The sequence below is a fragment of the Microtus oregoni genome, unplaced genomic scaffold (assembly GCF_018167655.1).
Source record: "Microtus oregoni isolate MIOR12 unplaced genomic scaffold, Mior012 000047F_ref0000412, whole genome shotgun sequence".
Lineage (NCBI taxonomy): Eukaryota > Metazoa > Chordata > Mammalia > Rodentia > Cricetidae > Microtus > Microtus oregoni.
In genome coordinates, this window is record NW_024543221.1 from 18,999,396 (window position 1) to 19,017,486 (window position 18,091).

Below are 18,091 nucleotides of genomic sequence, written 5' to 3' on the forward strand. Positions count from 1 at the left end.
AGGTTAGAAGTGCAAAGTTATGACCGTGTTTCTATGAAGGGTGTGGATGAATGCTCATGCTATGAGCTATATTAAACATTATTATATATTTAATATTTGATTTTTATGAAAATAAGATTGGTATTGAAAAAGGAACATGTGGTAGTAAGACCCAATATTCACTAATTAAATTAGTAATTATTTTATTACAGTCAATATGAGAATCAAAGGTACAAGTGACAGAATCACACTTTTGGAGGATATTTTGTTACAATAGCTATATGGTTGACTAAGGATAATTATTGCTGGTTGAGCACCTGCTTTACAATAGGAATTTTCATCATCCAGAAAGTAGGTACAGTACCATTTTATTCTAATAACCCAAACCTGTGGTTTAGTGGAACATTTACTGATGAGACTAGAGTTTCTACAATTCATATATGTTGCCAAAGGTCATACAGGTATTAGACAGTAGGAACAGATCTGGGTTGATATTGGATATCAATCTCCTAACCTCTTCACTAAACCTTGATGTAACCCAAAGTAGGGTAGTGACTCAGATAGTTATGACTCTCTATATTCTGATAATCCTAAACCACAACATAAACTTGGTAACTAAGTACATGGAATTTGACTGATTAAAGTAGAAAGAGGTGAGAGAAGAAAGATGGCAAAATAAATAGCCATAAAACTTGACAAAACAGTGTGCTAATTCCATAACATAGTCTAAAATAGGGCACTCGTCTATCTTATATCACTTTAAGTCCTCTGTCAATTTTGTTACTCACCTTTACAAAGACGAATCTCTAAAAACCAAGGAATTGTACCTTGGCACAGCTGATAAGCACTCTCACTTAACTGGGACCTGGAGACAAAGAGTCGTATCATTTGGCCATGTCATTACCAATAAGCTAAGCCAGTACTATGGGCTTCAGAGGCAGACTGATAAATTTTAGGACAAAATGCAACAGAAAAAAACAATATAGCCTACTTCAGCACCATCCATCCATTGTGTAGTTCCCATGCATGGAAAAGTATTGTGATAAATACCCATGAGCACATGACAAAGGAGGACCTTTAAGGCGAACTCTTACACACAGTTTTCAGTGGGTACTGATAAGACAGACCTCATTCAGGATGATAGATTCTTCACTCACCCCTCCTCACAAGAAGAATTTACAGCTGCCCTAATAAACTGACTCTGAGGCCTCTTAAAGAGATGTGGTCCTACTGGTTTACATTCTGCAACTAAGAAAAAAGATAAAAATGAGTAACAACACAAGACAATCTTTGGCTAAATATCTGTAGTTGTAGAGTAATACCTTTGCACTGGGGGGCAATGGGTGTCCACTTTCCCTCAGGAGTACAGTGTATAGTATCCTCTCCCACCAGTAAATAGCCAGGGTCACAGCTATATCTTATGGATGTTCCAGGATCAAAGTTGAGGACGTGCCTATCTTCTTTTTGCCCATTGATGATTTTAGGAGGAGCTGGACATTCTAAAGGAAAAGCAGATACAATAAAACAATTTTAGAGTAAAAAATAGAAACCGAGCCAAAGAAGTCAAAATTAATAGAACCCCATTCTCGTGGCAGCTGTCTGGAACAGAGGGTATTTTTGCTGTCCTTGGGTAATTTCAGGTTATCATTTCTCAATTATATTTTCTTTTCTGTACTCAGGCTGCCACTGATCTGTTTGGCTCCTGCTTGCTATAACTCATTTCCTGTGCCCCAGTCAATCCACTCTTTTTTTTTTTTCGTCCTTTCATTTTTCTTTAAAAAGATAGGGTTTTACTATATACCCCAAGTTGATTTCAAATTCACAACCTTCTTGTATTAGTCTCCCCAGTTGCAGCATTTTGGACATGTGCCATTACACCAGCTTTTCCCTTCTGAAGGAATTATCTTAGAAGACTTTATGGAAGATTTTAATACACCTGCAGGCGAAAGCGTTGGTAACTTCCCTTTTAAAAATTACTGTTAAAGCCGGGCAGTGGTGGTGCATGCCTTTAATCCCAGCACTCAGGAGGCATAGGCAGGTGGATTTTTTATGAGTTCAAGGCTAGCCTGGTCTACAAGAAGTAGTTCCAGGACAGGCTCCAAAGTTACAAAGAAACCTTGTCTCTAAAAACCAGGAAAAAATACTATTAAGACAAACAAGTATTTTTGCTCTTATATTTCTAAGAGAAATGAACAACTTAGTAAACTTTAGTGTATTTCCATAGAGGCGAGGGAGGGCTAAGAAAGACTTCTTTCTTATTTACATCCACTATTGTGTGACTGAATGTATAGGGACTACAAAGGGCCCTGTGTAAAGTCCATAGGCCCTTCCTCTAAATTTTTGAAATGATTCATCTTCTGATAGCACTCACCTTTTTCACATACTGGTACTGATGGTTCCCACGTGCCCTGTGCATTGCATCGAATTCTCTTGCTGCCCTTCAAGTTAAAGCCAGATTCACAAGAGAATGTCACAGTGTCATTATAGGAATATTTATCTTTCAAAATAGATAAAATTTGACCTCTATCTATCTGGGGTTTTAGACATTGAACTGCAGAAGTCGAAAGTTCACAACGTGGAGCAGGGCCACTCCAGATCCCACTCTTCTTGCTGTCGCTGGTACAATAGATAGTCTTCTCTCCAATAAGAATGAAGTTCACTCCTTTCTCTGGGCTTGGGTCACAGGTATAGGTAACTGTGCTTCCATATGATACATTTGCTGAAAAGCTGCCTGTATGTCTTCCATTAAGAACAGGTGGAGGTGGGGGGCAGAGAATTTCTAGAGAAGGTAAAGGACAGTGATTTCTGAATCTGCAATGAGTCATTCAGTCAACTAATGCAATATAATTAAAATGTGATTTTAAAACTTTATTTTTGAGTACGTCTCCTTTGCTAATTTCTTCATTCTAGTTACCAAATACACAATCTTCTTTATGTGCATGGCTCAAATTTCCTCACTAAGAACATGGGTCTTTGAGAGAAAGAAAAGTTGCTTGCTTCATTTGACTTAAGGAAACAGAATAAAAAGATAATTGAAGGGCATTGTGGTGCAGATCAGACCCTTAAGATTTCTAGTTTTGTTTTGTTTTATTTTGCTCTCTCTCTCTCTCTGTTTCCCTCCCTCCCTCCTTCCCTCCCTCCATCCCCCCTCCCTCCCTCCCTCCCTCCCCCCCTCCCCCTCCCTCCCTCCCTCCCTCCCTCCTTCCTTCTTCCCTTCCTTCCTTCCTTCCTTCCTTCCTTTCTCTCTTTCACACACACACACACCCCACACACGCTTATAGCAAAGCCAAGGATGCATTGTGTGTGAACCCCTGTATTTCCTTACCAAACCACCACTGTCTTACCTACCTTTACATACCGGCTTCTTGGTCCAAATGGCTTTCTGTTCAACAATTACACACTGACTAGAAGGTTGTCCTTGTAATTTGTATCTGGAGACAGGTTGAAATTTATTACTATTAGGCAGTTTGTGTTGAAAAACTAGTAAGCTTGATTTAAATCTATCAAAGGTCCATTTAATCTGTACAGTTACCCATTTATTATTCTCTTGCACTACCTCATTCCAGATTATTCCTGAATTACATCTAGGCTCATTCACATTCCTTCTCCTGACTTTATAGTGCTGTGGGACAATTCTGTATTCTGTCAATTATGTTTTAAATAAATGCTGATTGGCCAGTAGCCAGGCAGGAAGTATAGGTGGGACAATCAGACAGGAAGTAGAGGCAGGGCAATGAGAACAGGAGAATTCTGAGAAGAGGAAAGCCTATTTCTCTGCAGTCCTGCCCAGACACAGAAGAAAGAAGTTGTGACTGCCTCACTGAAAAAGGTACTGAGCCATGTGGCTAACACAGATAAGAATAATTGGTTAATATAAGTTATAAGAGTTAATAAGAAGCCTGAGATAATGGGCCAATCAGTAGATTAATGTAGACCTCTGTGTTATTTTCTTGGGGGGGACTTAACGATTGCAGGAACTGGACAGCCAAAGATACACAGAAACCTCAGACATTATAGTTCACAGCAGGCACATATAATCCAAGGGCATTAAATTTTACAGACCCTCCTGATACTCACCCTTCATTACAGGAGAAGTGCACAGTTTTGCCAACCTGAAGACCTATAGGTTCTTTTATCTGTCCATTGGGAAACTGTCCTGGAGGTTCACATTTGGCCTCTAGGAAAGAATGGCAAGAATAAGAAGTAAGTCTTGGCAAATATCAGGCGAGTCCCCAGTAGATAGTAAATTTAAGATACCTTTGCATGTGGGGAAGACACCATCCCAGTCTCCTGAAGATAAGCACTTAATTGTCTTTTGTCCATTAAGCAAATAACCAGAATCACAACTGAATGTCACAGACAACCCTGGAACAAACTTGACAACATGCTGCTCTGTACGGTGTCCATTACGGATCGTGGGAAGTGATGGGCACTCTCGGGGGAAATCTTTACACATACACAAAGGAGAAAAGGCCATCAGATAATATATACTTATGAATATAGATGCCAGCTTAGGACACAGATCTAAATAAATGGCATGCAATCTTTGGTGACCAGTCACCATTAGTTTTCAACTCAATCCCAACTGGATATGGCTTGTTTCCTTTTATGCAAAAATAATTGCAATTTTTGGAGGATATGGTCTCACTAAGCAACCCTGGCTGTCCTGGAACTCTCTGTGTAAATCAGGCTATCTTTGAACTCACAAAGATCCACATCCCTCTGCCTCCCAACTGTGGAGATAAAAGGTATGTACCACTACACCCAGCTTTATTGTTCTATTTTCATCTTTAGTTATATTTTTGCCTTGAGAAAAATTTCAGTTGCTAGAAGGCTCATTTTTATTCATCTTTAAGCCTATCATTCAGAGGATTACTCTAATAAACATTACTAATAAAATTTATTATTATCTTATATATAACAAGTATATAAATATGTGCATTATGTATAAAATATGCTATTCTAATTTCTTTTTATTACTTGATAAAAGTATTAGATTTTTTCATTTGAATATGTATAGGTTCACCCAAATCTTTAAGGTTTTTTTTCATAGACAATCCATTTTGAGGTTACTGGTAATCAACCTATTGATATATAAGTAAGATAAATATAATTTGTGGACTTGGATTGAACTAGGGAAGCACTCTGCCATTGAGTTACACCCACAATCCCTTTAGTTATGTTTTATTTTGAGACAAAATCTGGCCAAGTTGCCCAGGCTGGCTTTAAAAACACAGTGTGAGTCAGGTGGTGGTGGTGCATACTTTTAAACCCAGCCCTCGGGAGACAGAGGCAGGCTGATCTCTGTGAGTTCGAGACCAGCCTGGTCTACAAGAGCTAGTTCCAGGACAGGCTCCTAAGATACAGAGAAACCCTGTCTCAAAAACAAAAATAAAAACAAAAAATTACAGTGTGGCCCAGGCAGGCCATGGACTTGTAATCTCTTACTTCAACCTCCTGTGAAGCTGAGACTGCAGCTGTGCTCCCAAGTCAGAGTGGATCATATTTATAATAGCGCCTCCTAAGTTCTATAATCTATTTGGAATTTATCAATATTGTTCTTTATTAAAATATTTTGATAATATAATTTTGTCATATACTGACAATTTCTATGCCCTCAGAATTAAACTTAAGAATTAGATTCATTAACAATATAAACTTGATGAAACAAGAATAAAACATTCACAGCAATCTCTATTTTTAAAGTTAGTTGACCCGAAATGCTAGAGCCCAGGAGATGGTGTGAGTAGAGAGTAGGTCTCTTGTGAACATGTTTGCAGAGGCACCCCAGCATTGGGGATGGTCTCCCACAAGCCAGCTCAAGCTCTAGGGACAAGACCTATACAATTCAGCCTTTGGGAGCATGCAACAAAATGATCTGCCCATAAGTGGAAGATCCTTGTCTTCAGTGAGGTTCCACTTCCATACTCAACACTCTCACAGGTTGGCAGGTCTCAGGCCTTGATGAAGCTTCATTTCCACACTCAATGCTCACAACTGGTAAACCCAGGCCCTTGACTAGGTTTTATTTCTATACTTACTGCTCTCACAGACTGGCAGTGGTGATGGTCCCCACATATTATTTGCTTGGCACCAGACTGTTTTGTTTCCTTTCATGGTGAAGTTGGCTTTACAGGCAAATGTCACAGAATCACCATGTTTGAATGGTGGTGATTTAGATTGTTTACTTTTGAATCCCCCTAGTATGCTGGGCTCTGAACAAGAAGAATACTTATTCCATTTTTCACATATAGGAGGAGATTTATCCCAAGCGGCCTTCACTTGATCTTTACTTTTACAAAGCATAGTCTTTTCTCCAATGAGGCGGTAGTTAAGTAAACAAGTGTACCGCACAACAGTGTCAAGGGGTATGGGAAGAGAATAGAAGGGTTTCCGAGCATTTTTGACTTCAGGAGGAGGGTCACAAAAAATCTCTGAAAAGCAGAAGAGACCAGATGAGTATATTAATCATTAAAAAAATAAGTAAAAGCTCCAAGTATAGGTCAAATCACTTTTCAAGAAATATTCTTAGAAATTCAATGCTTGGTTATGACTTTACTTATAGTGTTTTCATTTCCAAATGCTTATGCTCTTACTTCTTTCTTGATCCTTGTCAAAGAAATCAGTATGAATCACTCTAACCAGACAACAAAGAAATAGAGAAAATAGAAAAAAAATCTATCTAATCTGTACTTTCAGGGATTTTTCTATAATATTTTTTACTCTAAATATTTTTAATAAACAAAAAGGCAAACTTAAAATATGTTAATGACATGCTAATTGCTTGTAGGGAGTCAGTGTTGGCTGATTTGGGCTTAATAGCCCTCATTTCAAATCCTCACTGTCATTCAATAGCTGTATGACCTTAGGCAAGTCGTACCCTCCCCTAGCCTCAGTTTCCCAGTCTATAGTTCGGGCTACATAAGGTATGATAAGAATATAGAGAGACAAAAGCATGTGAAATGGGCAGATACAGTACCCAAAGTACACTAGTTATTCAGTGCCTATTTGAAATACACAGACAGCTTGCGGGTGGCATAGTCACCTGAGACACTGTTATTGAAGACACTGCAGCCTCATTACAAGTCATTTGCAACACCTTAATTCTGGATACCTTTGAGAAAACCATTTGAGTATTGAGCTCATATTCTTTATACATCCTTAAGGGTATTAGCTGTTAACAGCTACTATGACATATATACATCATAGTTGTATATGAATTGTTGCAGAATGAATTTCCACTAATGTCCACTTGACCCTAGATGGAGCTCTTGAGTACAAGAAATGACATATGGAGGCACAACCAGAGTTTTAGTACACTAGAAAGGCCTATGATTAGTTTTGTTACAGGCAACTTTTCAAAGCCTTTGTTTCTTTGTTTACAGAATCACAATTTAATATGTTAACATGTGAACAAATTTAATACTTTTTTCCTGCATTTTTAAAAAGAAAAGTGGCAAATATCTATTCAAAGTACATAGTTGGGTGAGGTGTTTTATTTGATAACTGCGTGGGAATATAGAATCAAAGACAAGATCCACATTTGATTTTGTTTATTTTCTACTCACGTTCACAGACAGGAAACTTATTGTTCCAGACTACTGTCTCTCCTTCTGGGACACACTGACTAGAAGATTTGCCATTTAACTGGAACCTTAAACAATAAGGAGCAGCAAATCATCACTAGAACAACCCACCTTTCAACTGTACAGACTGAATCACTTCTTTCAAGCATTTGTAGGATGGTATGCATTTTAAAATATTATGACTTAAGAAAAAGCACACAGTTACTTGTGAATCTGCTCCACCAAACAGTAAATCAATAATGGATTAAAACATACTAAAAATGCATCTTTTCTTTAGAATTCTCCCTCTCCTCTTTGGCATCCACATGTCAAGATTATCTAGATCATTTTGAGGAAAACAGTCTCAATTCCTATAGAGAAAATAGCAAAGACCTTGTTACCCAAGCTAATTTCAATGAGTATCACTAAGTCCAAGGTTTTCATTCATTCTCCATAACAGGAGTCTTAATTTGTGAACCAAAACTTTGAATTTCCAGTTGATGAAATGACATCTCTTACTTTTGCTGGTCAAGCACAAAATATACACACTTGAAGAAAAGAAAAGAAAAAGGAATTGGTTAATGATAGAGTTCTTAGTCAGAAAGCGTCAAGAAAAGGAAAGAAAATGTAAGACAGTGAAAGCTTAATTAACTTTAGAATTCATATTTTGAATCATTATGGGAAACCATTAGGGCAGGACCTATCAGTTCACACTCACCCTTTATCACAAATAAAGGAAACCTCTGCCCCAAGTTGGAGGTTAGAAGGAAGAATCACACGGCCATTGAGAAGTTGGCTTGGAAGGGCACCACATGATTTCACTAGGGAAAGAATGAGAGAACTTGCACATGAAGAGTCAGGAAACTATTGAATTTCCTTTGAATAGAGCAGAGTGGCTAGGCACCTTCACATGTTGGGGCTGCATGGCTCCAGGTTCCAAAGGATGTACACTGGACCAGGTTAGTTCCAACGAGATTATAGCCAGGTTCACAGGTATATGACACTTCCTGGCCAACAGAAAAGAATTCCTTATCTTTTTCGTTATAATCACCGTGGTGGATTTTTTCAGGTGGTAGACATCCTGAGGAAAGAATAGGACCAGAAAGTCCTTTTATTTCTGCAATAAGAACTTTATTCTTTATAACTTACAGCTAGCTGTCTTGTGCTTAGTTGGGTGGGATAAGGGTGTTCATAGCAACTCTTCCATACTAAGGCAGAGAAGTAGGGTCATAGAGTGGGCTTAATGTGCCTTTTTCTGCCTAGATGTGAAAAGCTATATGTCTATCTGCTCTCTCTTTCTTGATCCATGCCAGTGAATATTACTGTTACTTATTTTCACCTTATTCTATTAAACAATCTGAGATAGCCTTCCATCAACAGGCTAGAAAAGGAATCAAACTTTTATAACACAAATTTTCCCCACCCAAATCTGCCACATTCCATTAATTTCAAAAACAAAGCTTTTGAGGCTTCTGAATTTTGTTGCCAGGCTTTTAGAAAGGCAGACAGTTTATATTAGGAGTAGAAGGCGAGAATAGGGGCAACAGGCTCAAGATAACTAGCAGCTTTCTTCCACAAAACTTATTTTCATTATCAAGATGGATATCTACAAAATTTTGAATCAAATTCTTATCTTAGTCAATTCCATCTTTCAATATGGCCAATATAATGGAGAATTTATCCTCATTTAAATAAAGTACAACTATCTAAAACTCTAATGATGAACTTTTGTACTGGGTTTTAAAATTACTTTTATTCTTCAAAAGATGTAATCGTACATATTTTTGAGAAACCACGTCATGCTCAGATAAGTATATTGTGTAATATGAAAATAAGGGTAAACATCTGTCTTCTAAAACTTATTTCTTTGCAAGTGAAAACTTTCAAAATCCTTTATTCTAGATTTAAAAATATATGTGAAAAGATATAATAAACAGTGAGAATTCTACTGTTTATAGGGACACTGGAACTTATTTCCCCTATCTAATCTGACTTTTGTCTCTATTCTTAACAGCATTTGATATATTGTGCAATGGAGGAGTCTTTATATGTGTAGAAATTGATTCAGGACCTCATGCTTGTGTGTGTGTATGTGTATGTATGTGAGAGTATACACTGATACATATGCATATAGAGGAGATTATCTTATTTTATGAGACAAGGGAACTGGCTCAACAGCTAAGCTAGACTTTTCAGCAAGCCCTAGGGATCTGTCTGTCTCTGCCTCTCAGATTCTGGGATTATAAGCATGTGCCACTACACAAGGCTTTTTTAATATATAGGTTTTGTTTATTAAGCTCATGCCTTCACATTTGTACATCAAGCACTTTATACACTGAGCCAACTCTCCAGTTCTATATTTTTTGATGAGTCATTATAAAGTGAAGTCATATATAATTGTGGTTTGATTTGCGTTTCCCTGATGATTAGTAACGTTAAACATTTTGCAAATATTTGTTGTCCAGATACCCAAAGTTTCAGCCAAACTTACCCCTGAAGCATGTTGGCAGTGGAGGGCTCCATTTGCTGTTTGGCTGGCACCACACTATACTGCTGCCTTTCATAGAAAAGCCAGACTTGCACTTAAACATTACTGTGTCATTTAAGAAGAAGGAATGTTTAAATCCAGACTCCACTTCTCCATTTTCAATTTGTGGCAGTGGGCACTTGACTATAGGAATACACTGAGGGGGCGGACTGTTCCAGATGCCAACTTGATTGTCTTTGCTGGTGCAATGTATTGACTCCTTACCCACCAGGTCAAACAGTTTTTCCCCATTTTTTCCAACATGGCAATGATACTTTACTACCATTCCATAGAAAAAGGTGTCTATACTGCTTCTGTAAAAGTCCCCATTGGCAATGGCTGGAGGTGACTCACAAGGAATAGCTTTAGAAGGGAAGTAGTTAAGAAAAGAGAGAAGGCATTGAAATATTTTTTGAAAATTTAGTCTTCATTTTCATAAACAAAACTTAAACTTTTCCTATAACTTATTTTTTAATAATGAAATTCTGTATTCTGATCAAATAAAAATAACCCAGAAAGAAAAATACATGGAACTGGCTGTTTAAAAGGTCAAAAAGCTATGAGGCCAGACAGAGTACAGACTCTGTAATAGAGACTTCTTGGGGTGATCCAATTTTACTTGGTTGCATTTGTCATGTGTAAACTCATGCATATTTTAAATGTAAGAACCTATTCACCAATAAATAACATCATATAAGAACATTAATGGAATAGTGTGATAGAATTAGAGATCATGGAAGACTATCAGTCAGAGCTGTGTCCATAACAACCCAAACCGAGTGAAATGTCTCAGGCACTCATTTTTATGCGTAGGTGCCCAGTTTCCCTTTAGAAAGGGATAAGAAAAATTTGGTAGGATGCCGTAAAGAGATCGTTTTACTCACATTCACAAGTAGGCCTGTCAGTATCCCAAATTAGACTATTGTCTGAGACAATACATGTAGCAGATGAGTCACCAATGAGTCGATATCTGGAGGCAAAGAGGTGCTTGATCACATTCAGGTCACACTTAACACTTTAGAAAAGCTGAACTTTTTTCACTTATAGAATGAGAAAAGGGTAGAATAACATGCATGATACAGTGAAATAGTGATAAAGTAGTGCTTCTTTACTAGGTTCAACATTATCGCCAAATGAAGTCTGACTTCCTTGTCAATAGCACCGGAGACTTAAAATTGAAGCAAGGTAGCTCCATCTTCTTTCTTTCTAAGGATCCCCTTAACTGAGCAACACTGAAATGTCATTTCTAAAGCAGGCCAAGGAGACTGTGCTTTTGTTTTTATTCATATTAAAGGGTTTCTGGTTAGAAATATTATTTCTGTATTCATATACCCTGAAGAGGCATCCTGCCTACTCACCCTGTATTACAAGAATATGTAATTGTTGACCCAAACTTGATACCCATACTTATATTCACAGAGCCATGGAGGACGTCTCCAGGAGCTGCACATGATCTACCTACAAGGGAAACAAAACAGGATTTGGGGCTGGGATGGAGAAGACTTTATGCATTTTCTATTAAATTCCCTGACTGGACTTGCTGATGGTTCTGCATATGTTTTCTCAAAGCAATTTTTGAAATTTGTAAAATGTGTGCTTTCTCAAGGAGCAGTCAGTTTTGGAACACTGTTCAAACCCTATTGTCTATATTTCTGTGTATGAAAGAAAACTTTATTTGTGGTCAATTCTATATTAAAAACTCAGTTCTCATTATTAAAATCTCAGCTAATGGCATCATTTTCCATGTCTCCTGTATTAAAAGCCTACAGACATCATTTCCTCTCTACAACTCATCCTCTAATCCTTCAGTTCAATTAGTTACAAAATTTGAGGGCCTGGATTCCAGAATATCTCCCCAAACACTTACTTTGACATTTTTATTGTTTTACTGTATTGTTGAGTGGCAAAATTCACCTTTCTAGTGCTGGCCTCCCTTGGTCTAGTACTTCCTCCATAACATGGCATGAGTTCCTTCCTTCCTTCCTTCCTTCCTTCCTTCCTTCCTTCCTTCCTTCCTTCCTTCATTTATTTAATTATTGTGTATACAGTATTCTGCCTGCATGTATGCTCACAGGCCAGGAGAGGGCACCAGATCTCATTCTAGATGTTTGTGAGCTATCTTCTGGTTGCTGGGAATTGAACTCAGGACCTTTAGAAGAGCAGGCAGTGCTCTTAACCACTGAGCCATCTCTCTAGCCCAAATTTCTTCTTTTATATATAATATAATTAATATAATCTTTATAATAATAAATATAATATAAATAAATAAATATAAATCTATCATACCTCCCACTCAAAAATTCATGATGGATTACCATTGTTCACAAGAAAAAGTATACAATCTTGGAGTTTATATGTACTCAAACCATACTGATCTTTTTCCAGTTTTTCCAAAGATATCATTTCTGCTGGGTGATAGTGGTGCAACCCTTAAATCCCAGCACTTGGGAGGAAGAGGTAGGCAGAGCTCTGTGAGTTTGAGGCCAGTCTGGTCTATAAGAGCTAGTTCCAGGGCAACTAGGACTGTTACACAAAGAAACTCTGTCTCAAAAAACAAACAAGCCAAAAAACCTAAAATATCAAAGATATTATTTTCTCCAAATTTCTGTCCAGAAGGCCTCAATCTCCCTAATTCTCTTAGACAGCATTTATTTTCCTATGGTTGAATAGCAGTTTACCTCTACTATTAAACAACTTCATTAAGCCTGGAGATAGAGTGCTTGCCTCGCCTGAACAATGCCTTGTGTTCAATCCTCAGTTATATGTTATATATGTGTAACTTGTGTTGTCTCTTACACAATCCCCTGTCTACTGCTTCACTCATGTTAGTTAATAAAAATATTTCTTGAATTAAATGTGGTAAGAATAAGATGAAACTAATATTATTTTGTATACTAACATGTATTCTCTAACACAATGTAAAAATCATAGAATGATGTCAGGAAGATGATGCTTAACCATGGTGATGACTTAAACCCTAGTATTCAGAAAATTTAGGAGTTAAAGGAAACAAAAGAGGCTGGCATCATACTTTGCTTGCCATGACATACTAATTTACTTGTCTTTTGTCTGGAAAATGGCATACTATCCTGTACAGATAAAGTGATGAAGACAAACATGGCTTGTAGGAGTACTCACGATTACAGAGCTGCTGAGCCTCTGACCACTTGGAGTTCTTTAAGCAGGTGATTACGAATGGCTTCCCACTATACCCAGGGAGGCATTTGTATTTCCAAGTTGTGTCAACAGCAAACTCAGACTTATCACTCTCAATAATAGGTTTAGCAAAAGTATACCTCGGCAGCGACTTACACTGACCTAGAAAGGACCACAGAAATATCAAAGCTGAGAAAGGCTAAAGTTTCTCTGCTTCCCTCCTGTCACCAATTATTCTAACAAATTTGATCTTTAGAAGTATTCTTGTTTGGGGCAATATTATCTATGAATATAATTCTAGAATGGATAGACACAGAGAAATTCAGAGATTCAAAAGCTTTTAAAGCAGAGCAGAGAAATAATATCTGAAGATGTTTTTTCATAAAATTCCATCATTTTACAATTTAAAACTGTGGGTGGATTGTTTGTTTTTTAATGCAGTGAAGTCAGGAAAAATAAGAAAAGCATGTAGAACTTCAATAATGAATATATAGAACTTAATATATAACACAAAACTCAGAAAACAATAGAGGAAAATGAAGGAGGATGTTGCAAGATATCAGCATAGGGAAGCACTTTTAAATAAGGGTCCAGTTGCTTAGGAAATAGTGCCAACAATCGACAAATGAGACTTCATGAAAGTATAAAGCATCTGAACAGCAAAAAAAAAAAAGTGAAGAGATCGTCTACAAAATGGGAGAAAATCTTTGCTAAACAGATATCTGTTTAATATCAAGGAAATAAAAGCATAAACACCAAAATCCCTCATTTATAAGTGAACTAATGGTGTTAACATAGGATTCTCAGGTGAAGTATAAAATGTTCAATAAATATGAAAAATGTGTTAAACCTCACTAGTCATCAGAAGATTAAAATAAAAACCACAATTAGGTTCCATCTTTCACTAGCCAGAATGACAGTCATGAAGAAAATAAGTAAACAAATACTGGAAAGGATATATACAAAAAGGAACAACACTTTTACATTGCTGATGAGATTGTAAACTAGTCCAGCCACTGTAAAAATCTGTCTAGAGATTTCTCAACAAAATAATAGTAAATAGTATTTAATAATAACAAAAATAGATCTACCACATGATCCTGCGCTTTTAAATATTTACGCAGAAGAGTCCAAGTCAGCATTCCAGATATATTTGCACATCAGTGCTTATTGTAGTACTATTCACAGTGGCTAAGTTATGGAACCAACCTTGGTGCCCAGCAATAGAATAGATTAAGAAAATGTATATATACACAATGGAACCTTTTCAGCTATCAAGAATTGAGTTATATTGTTTGTAAGAAGATAAATGTAACCAGAGATAATAATATCAAGTGAATTAAGTCAGATTTAGAAAACCGGTATCTCTTTTTTTTTTCTCTCATATATATTTGAATGTAGATACAAACTGTCTGGAAGAACAAAAGGTACTAATGGGAGGAGAGAAGACTAAGAGAGAGGGGGCATCATAGGATATCCTCAAAGTATATTATATACTTGCACAAGACTGGCCTTATATAACCTTATGTAATAAGAACCTTATGTAATAAAAAAGTAATAAAATAATGAATCTATATACTTTTTGGTGGGGTTGAAGGGAAGTTATGTTAGCTATTTGTACCAGCTTTTTCTTATAATTGTGACCAAATACTTGACAGATACAACTTAAGGGAGGGAGGATCAGTTGGCTTATAGTCCAGGGGACACCATCCATTATGATGAGGAAGGCACATGACTGGAGCAGCTTGGTCTTTAGGGGAAGAAAACTTCAACAGCTGCTGGTTACATGACATCAGTCAGGAAGCAGAAAGTTTAGCTGGAAGTAGGGAGGAGATATAACCTCCAAGGTCCACTCTCCAGATAGATCTATGGCCTTTTAAAGGTTCTAAAGGACAGCTCTAGACTGACTGTACAAATACATGAGCTTATGGGAGACACATTACATTCAAACAATAATGGGTACAAAAAATAAAAAAAAGTCCTCTAGTTTTATAATTAAAAACCAGAAATATACCATTAAAATATCTTTAAAAGTGTTTTAAGATTTTATTTTTTGTTTCACATCTCACAGTGTTTTACCTACATGAATGTATGTACATTATATGTGATCGGTGACTGCAAAGTCCTTAAGACAGTTATGTATTCCCTAGAACTGGAGTTACAGGTGATTATGAGGCACCAAGTGGGTGCTGGAAACCAAACCTTGTCCTCTGCAAGAACAGCAAGTGCTCTAACTACTGAGCAATCTCTCCAACCTTACAAGTAAAAATCTTATAAATAAAAGCTTTTAGCATAGGATACTAAATTATCATAGAGATCTTATAAAATCAAATTTACTTTAATTGATTTATATGTGATACCACTTCTACCAATTACTCTAATTAGGTAATAATGTGTGATTATCAAATGTAAATAAGGACAAAGGTAAATTATCTTCCACAATATGGGAAGCCATTTATATTCATAAGATTCAATCAGTGGTAACAATACAGACCAAGAGGAATACAAGATCTGGAAACTACAAAGGAAGAAGGAACTTTATAATGTGACTTCCATGTCAAAAAGAGGCAAGAATTTTTCTTTCTGGGTGAGGCTCAATAGAAGTCTCATCTCTAGTAAAGAGACCTTGGACTTTTATTGAAACTACCCACCTCCCAGGCCACAGTACAGAATCTCCAAAGACTGGATTCTCCTCCAATCAGAAAAGTAAAGGAGCAGGTGACATGTCTCACTGGCTAAAGACACTGCTGTCAAACCTGACTGACCAATTGAGTTTAGTCCCTGGAGCCACAGGTGGAAGGAGAGAGCTAACTCTTGTAAATAGTCCCTGACCTCCAAGCACATGGCATTGATTGCACATCCCCACTAAACAAATAAATACATGTAATAATTTTTCAAATTGCATGATATGGGTTTTCTTAAAATTCCCTGTTCCCTCTTTACCTCTTTCTAGCATCAGGAGTGACGATCAGAGTAGTGACGATAACACAGAAAATGTTTCTGGAGGGCAGGGTGCAATGAACTATTTCGATCTAAGGGCCTTTACATGGATGATTTAGAAATCCTTTGGAAGTAGATGGAGGATTTACGAATAGGATGAATATAAATCTGAAAAGCTGGCTAGAAATCAGGAAGGGGATGGGAGACCATTATTGAGAATTATCAGCAAATGCCTTAACACTGGGACTCTGAATATCTAAAGGCTGAGTTTTATAAATGAGAGTCATGTATGTTAAGGAAAGTATGGTACTAAGCATAAAACATTCATCAGTGAACATGAAACGAGGTCCAGTCATCCCTAGAATTTGTTTTCCAGTAGAAGTTGTACCAGAACTAATGCAAATACATGACTAGATTCACCATTAACTGCTAATTGCTACACTTAGTAAGTGTTAACAGTCAAGTACCGTGACCTAATTTCCCCAGCAGCTCATGATTTCTCGCTGCTCTGTGGGATGGTACAGCAGCTCATTTCTAACTTCATTGCATATGCGAGAAACTGAGGGTCGGGCTCTAACCGACTTTCTAACATTTACCCAGCTATTGATATTTGCTTATGGTAAATATCTTATAACCTATGAATATATTCACTACGAGAATAAATTATATTACGACTTGCCAAAATTCACCCAGCTATTGAGGTTGTCTTATAACCTATGTCTTCACTACCAGAACAAACTATACTACTTTAAAAGCCAGCCAATCTGTGAAACAAAAACAATATAAAACCAAAAACTGTTACAAAAAACATTGAAGAAGAACCTATGTAGGTATACACTGTTACAGAAGTCACAGTCTTAAATATCCTATCAAAGTCAAACAAAATCTGAGACCCATATCGGAGAATCGGGTATTATTCTTTAAGAAAAGCAGGGACTCAACGACCCTTGCATGGCTAGAGAGGATTTCTGCATGCACAGAAGCTCAGTACTTGGCTGAATTCTCAAGAGGCTGGGAGCCTGAGAAAGAGAATCACCAAACAGTAGCAGCAGTCATTCAAAAGCGCCCATGCATGGCTCGGGTTTCAGTGGTGGGGGTCCAGTTCCCAGAAGAGGTGGGGCCATTCTGCTTCAGAGACTGACTGAGTCTCCAAAGTTGTCAGGGACAGACAAGTATCCAGAAGGGCCCCCATATCCCTGGTTTGATCTCTAACCTTTGTGTAGGCGCAGAAATTTTTCTAGCCCTGAAGGAGTTCCCTTATCTGCACTCCCGTGCCCAGCTTACCAAGAACTCCTGGCGCGATGAGAGTGAAGAAAACCCAGAGGGAACCCAAGGCTCCCATGCCACCGCAGTGGCCCATCAGAAGGTTGCTTTCTGAGTGTTCTGAGTCTCCAGCAAGGATAGGGGGATTTGGCTAGGTGCCGGCTGGGTCTGGCTGTAAGCTGTGGGGAAGAACCCTTAAATAGCATCTGCTCCGCGCTGGGTACTGAAGACTTGTGGAGCACATCTGCAGGTGGCCAGGGGCGGAAGAGGCAGGGAGGGCGGCCCCAGACAAATCTGCTTTTGGCTTAAACTGAGTCCTGCTCAGCGCCTGGCTTCCCTACTTTTTGTTGACTGTGCAACCACGTACATTAACCTTTTCTCTGCCTACATCTGAAACATTTCACAAAATAATACTCATTTCTACTAATCTACAATATTCGTATGCTGTGTCAATTTACAGTATTTTATTCATTAAACCTCTTTTGCATTTTGTTCCAGTAAATTCATTTCCAAACTCAATTAATATAGACAACTCTCCTTTTGAGAAAACAACCTAAAGTGGCTTACTTAAAGTGGAAATTCAGGAATTACACTGCCTGGTATTGTAGTCTTTTTACTCTAGTGTAAGTAGTGAAAATTTTAATTTTTGTATATCTGTAAA

The 18,091-nt window shown here is 37.5% G+C and overlaps 1 protein-coding gene and 1 long non-coding RNA gene across 2 annotated transcripts in view; one reads left to right on the top strand and one right to left on the bottom strand.

The window, feature by feature from the left end:
- Positions 1-11,570, top strand: part of LOC121435806 — a 45,915-nt gene extending 34,345 nt beyond the window's left edge. The window contains exon 3 of the long non-coding RNA XR_005972616.1: positions 11,491-11,570. This is a non-coding gene — a long non-coding RNA (uncharacterized LOC121435806). The remainder of the gene's footprint in view (positions 1-11,490) is intronic.
- Positions 1-17,509, bottom strand: part of Cr2 (complement C3d receptor 2) — a 30,585-nt gene extending 13,076 nt beyond the window's left edge. The window contains exons 1-16 of the mRNA XM_041635258.1: positions 17,452-17,509; positions 13,210-13,389; positions 11,430-11,529; positions 10,956-11,041; positions 10,036-10,434; positions 8,449-8,625; positions 8,263-8,365; positions 7,548-7,633; positions 6,021-6,413; positions 4,237-4,425; positions 4,057-4,156; positions 3,328-3,410; positions 2,351-2,758; positions 1,302-1,478; positions 1,137-1,227; positions 768-844 (exon numbers count right to left, since the gene is read on the bottom strand). Of these exons, the coding sequence (XP_041491192.1) occupies positions 768-844; positions 1,137-1,227; positions 1,302-1,478; positions 2,351-2,758; positions 3,328-3,410; positions 4,057-4,156; positions 4,237-4,425; positions 6,021-6,413; positions 7,548-7,633; positions 8,263-8,365; positions 8,449-8,625; positions 10,036-10,434; positions 10,956-11,041; positions 11,430-11,529; positions 13,210-13,389; positions 17,452-17,509 (2,707 nt within the window). The remainder of the gene's footprint in view (positions 1-767; positions 845-1,136; positions 1,228-1,301; positions 1,479-2,350; positions 2,759-3,327; positions 3,411-4,056; positions 4,157-4,236; positions 4,426-6,020; positions 6,414-7,547; positions 7,634-8,262; positions 8,366-8,448; positions 8,626-10,035; positions 10,435-10,955; positions 11,042-11,429; positions 11,530-13,209; positions 13,390-17,451) is intronic.
- Between the last annotated feature and the right edge of the window lie 582 nt (positions 17,510-18,091).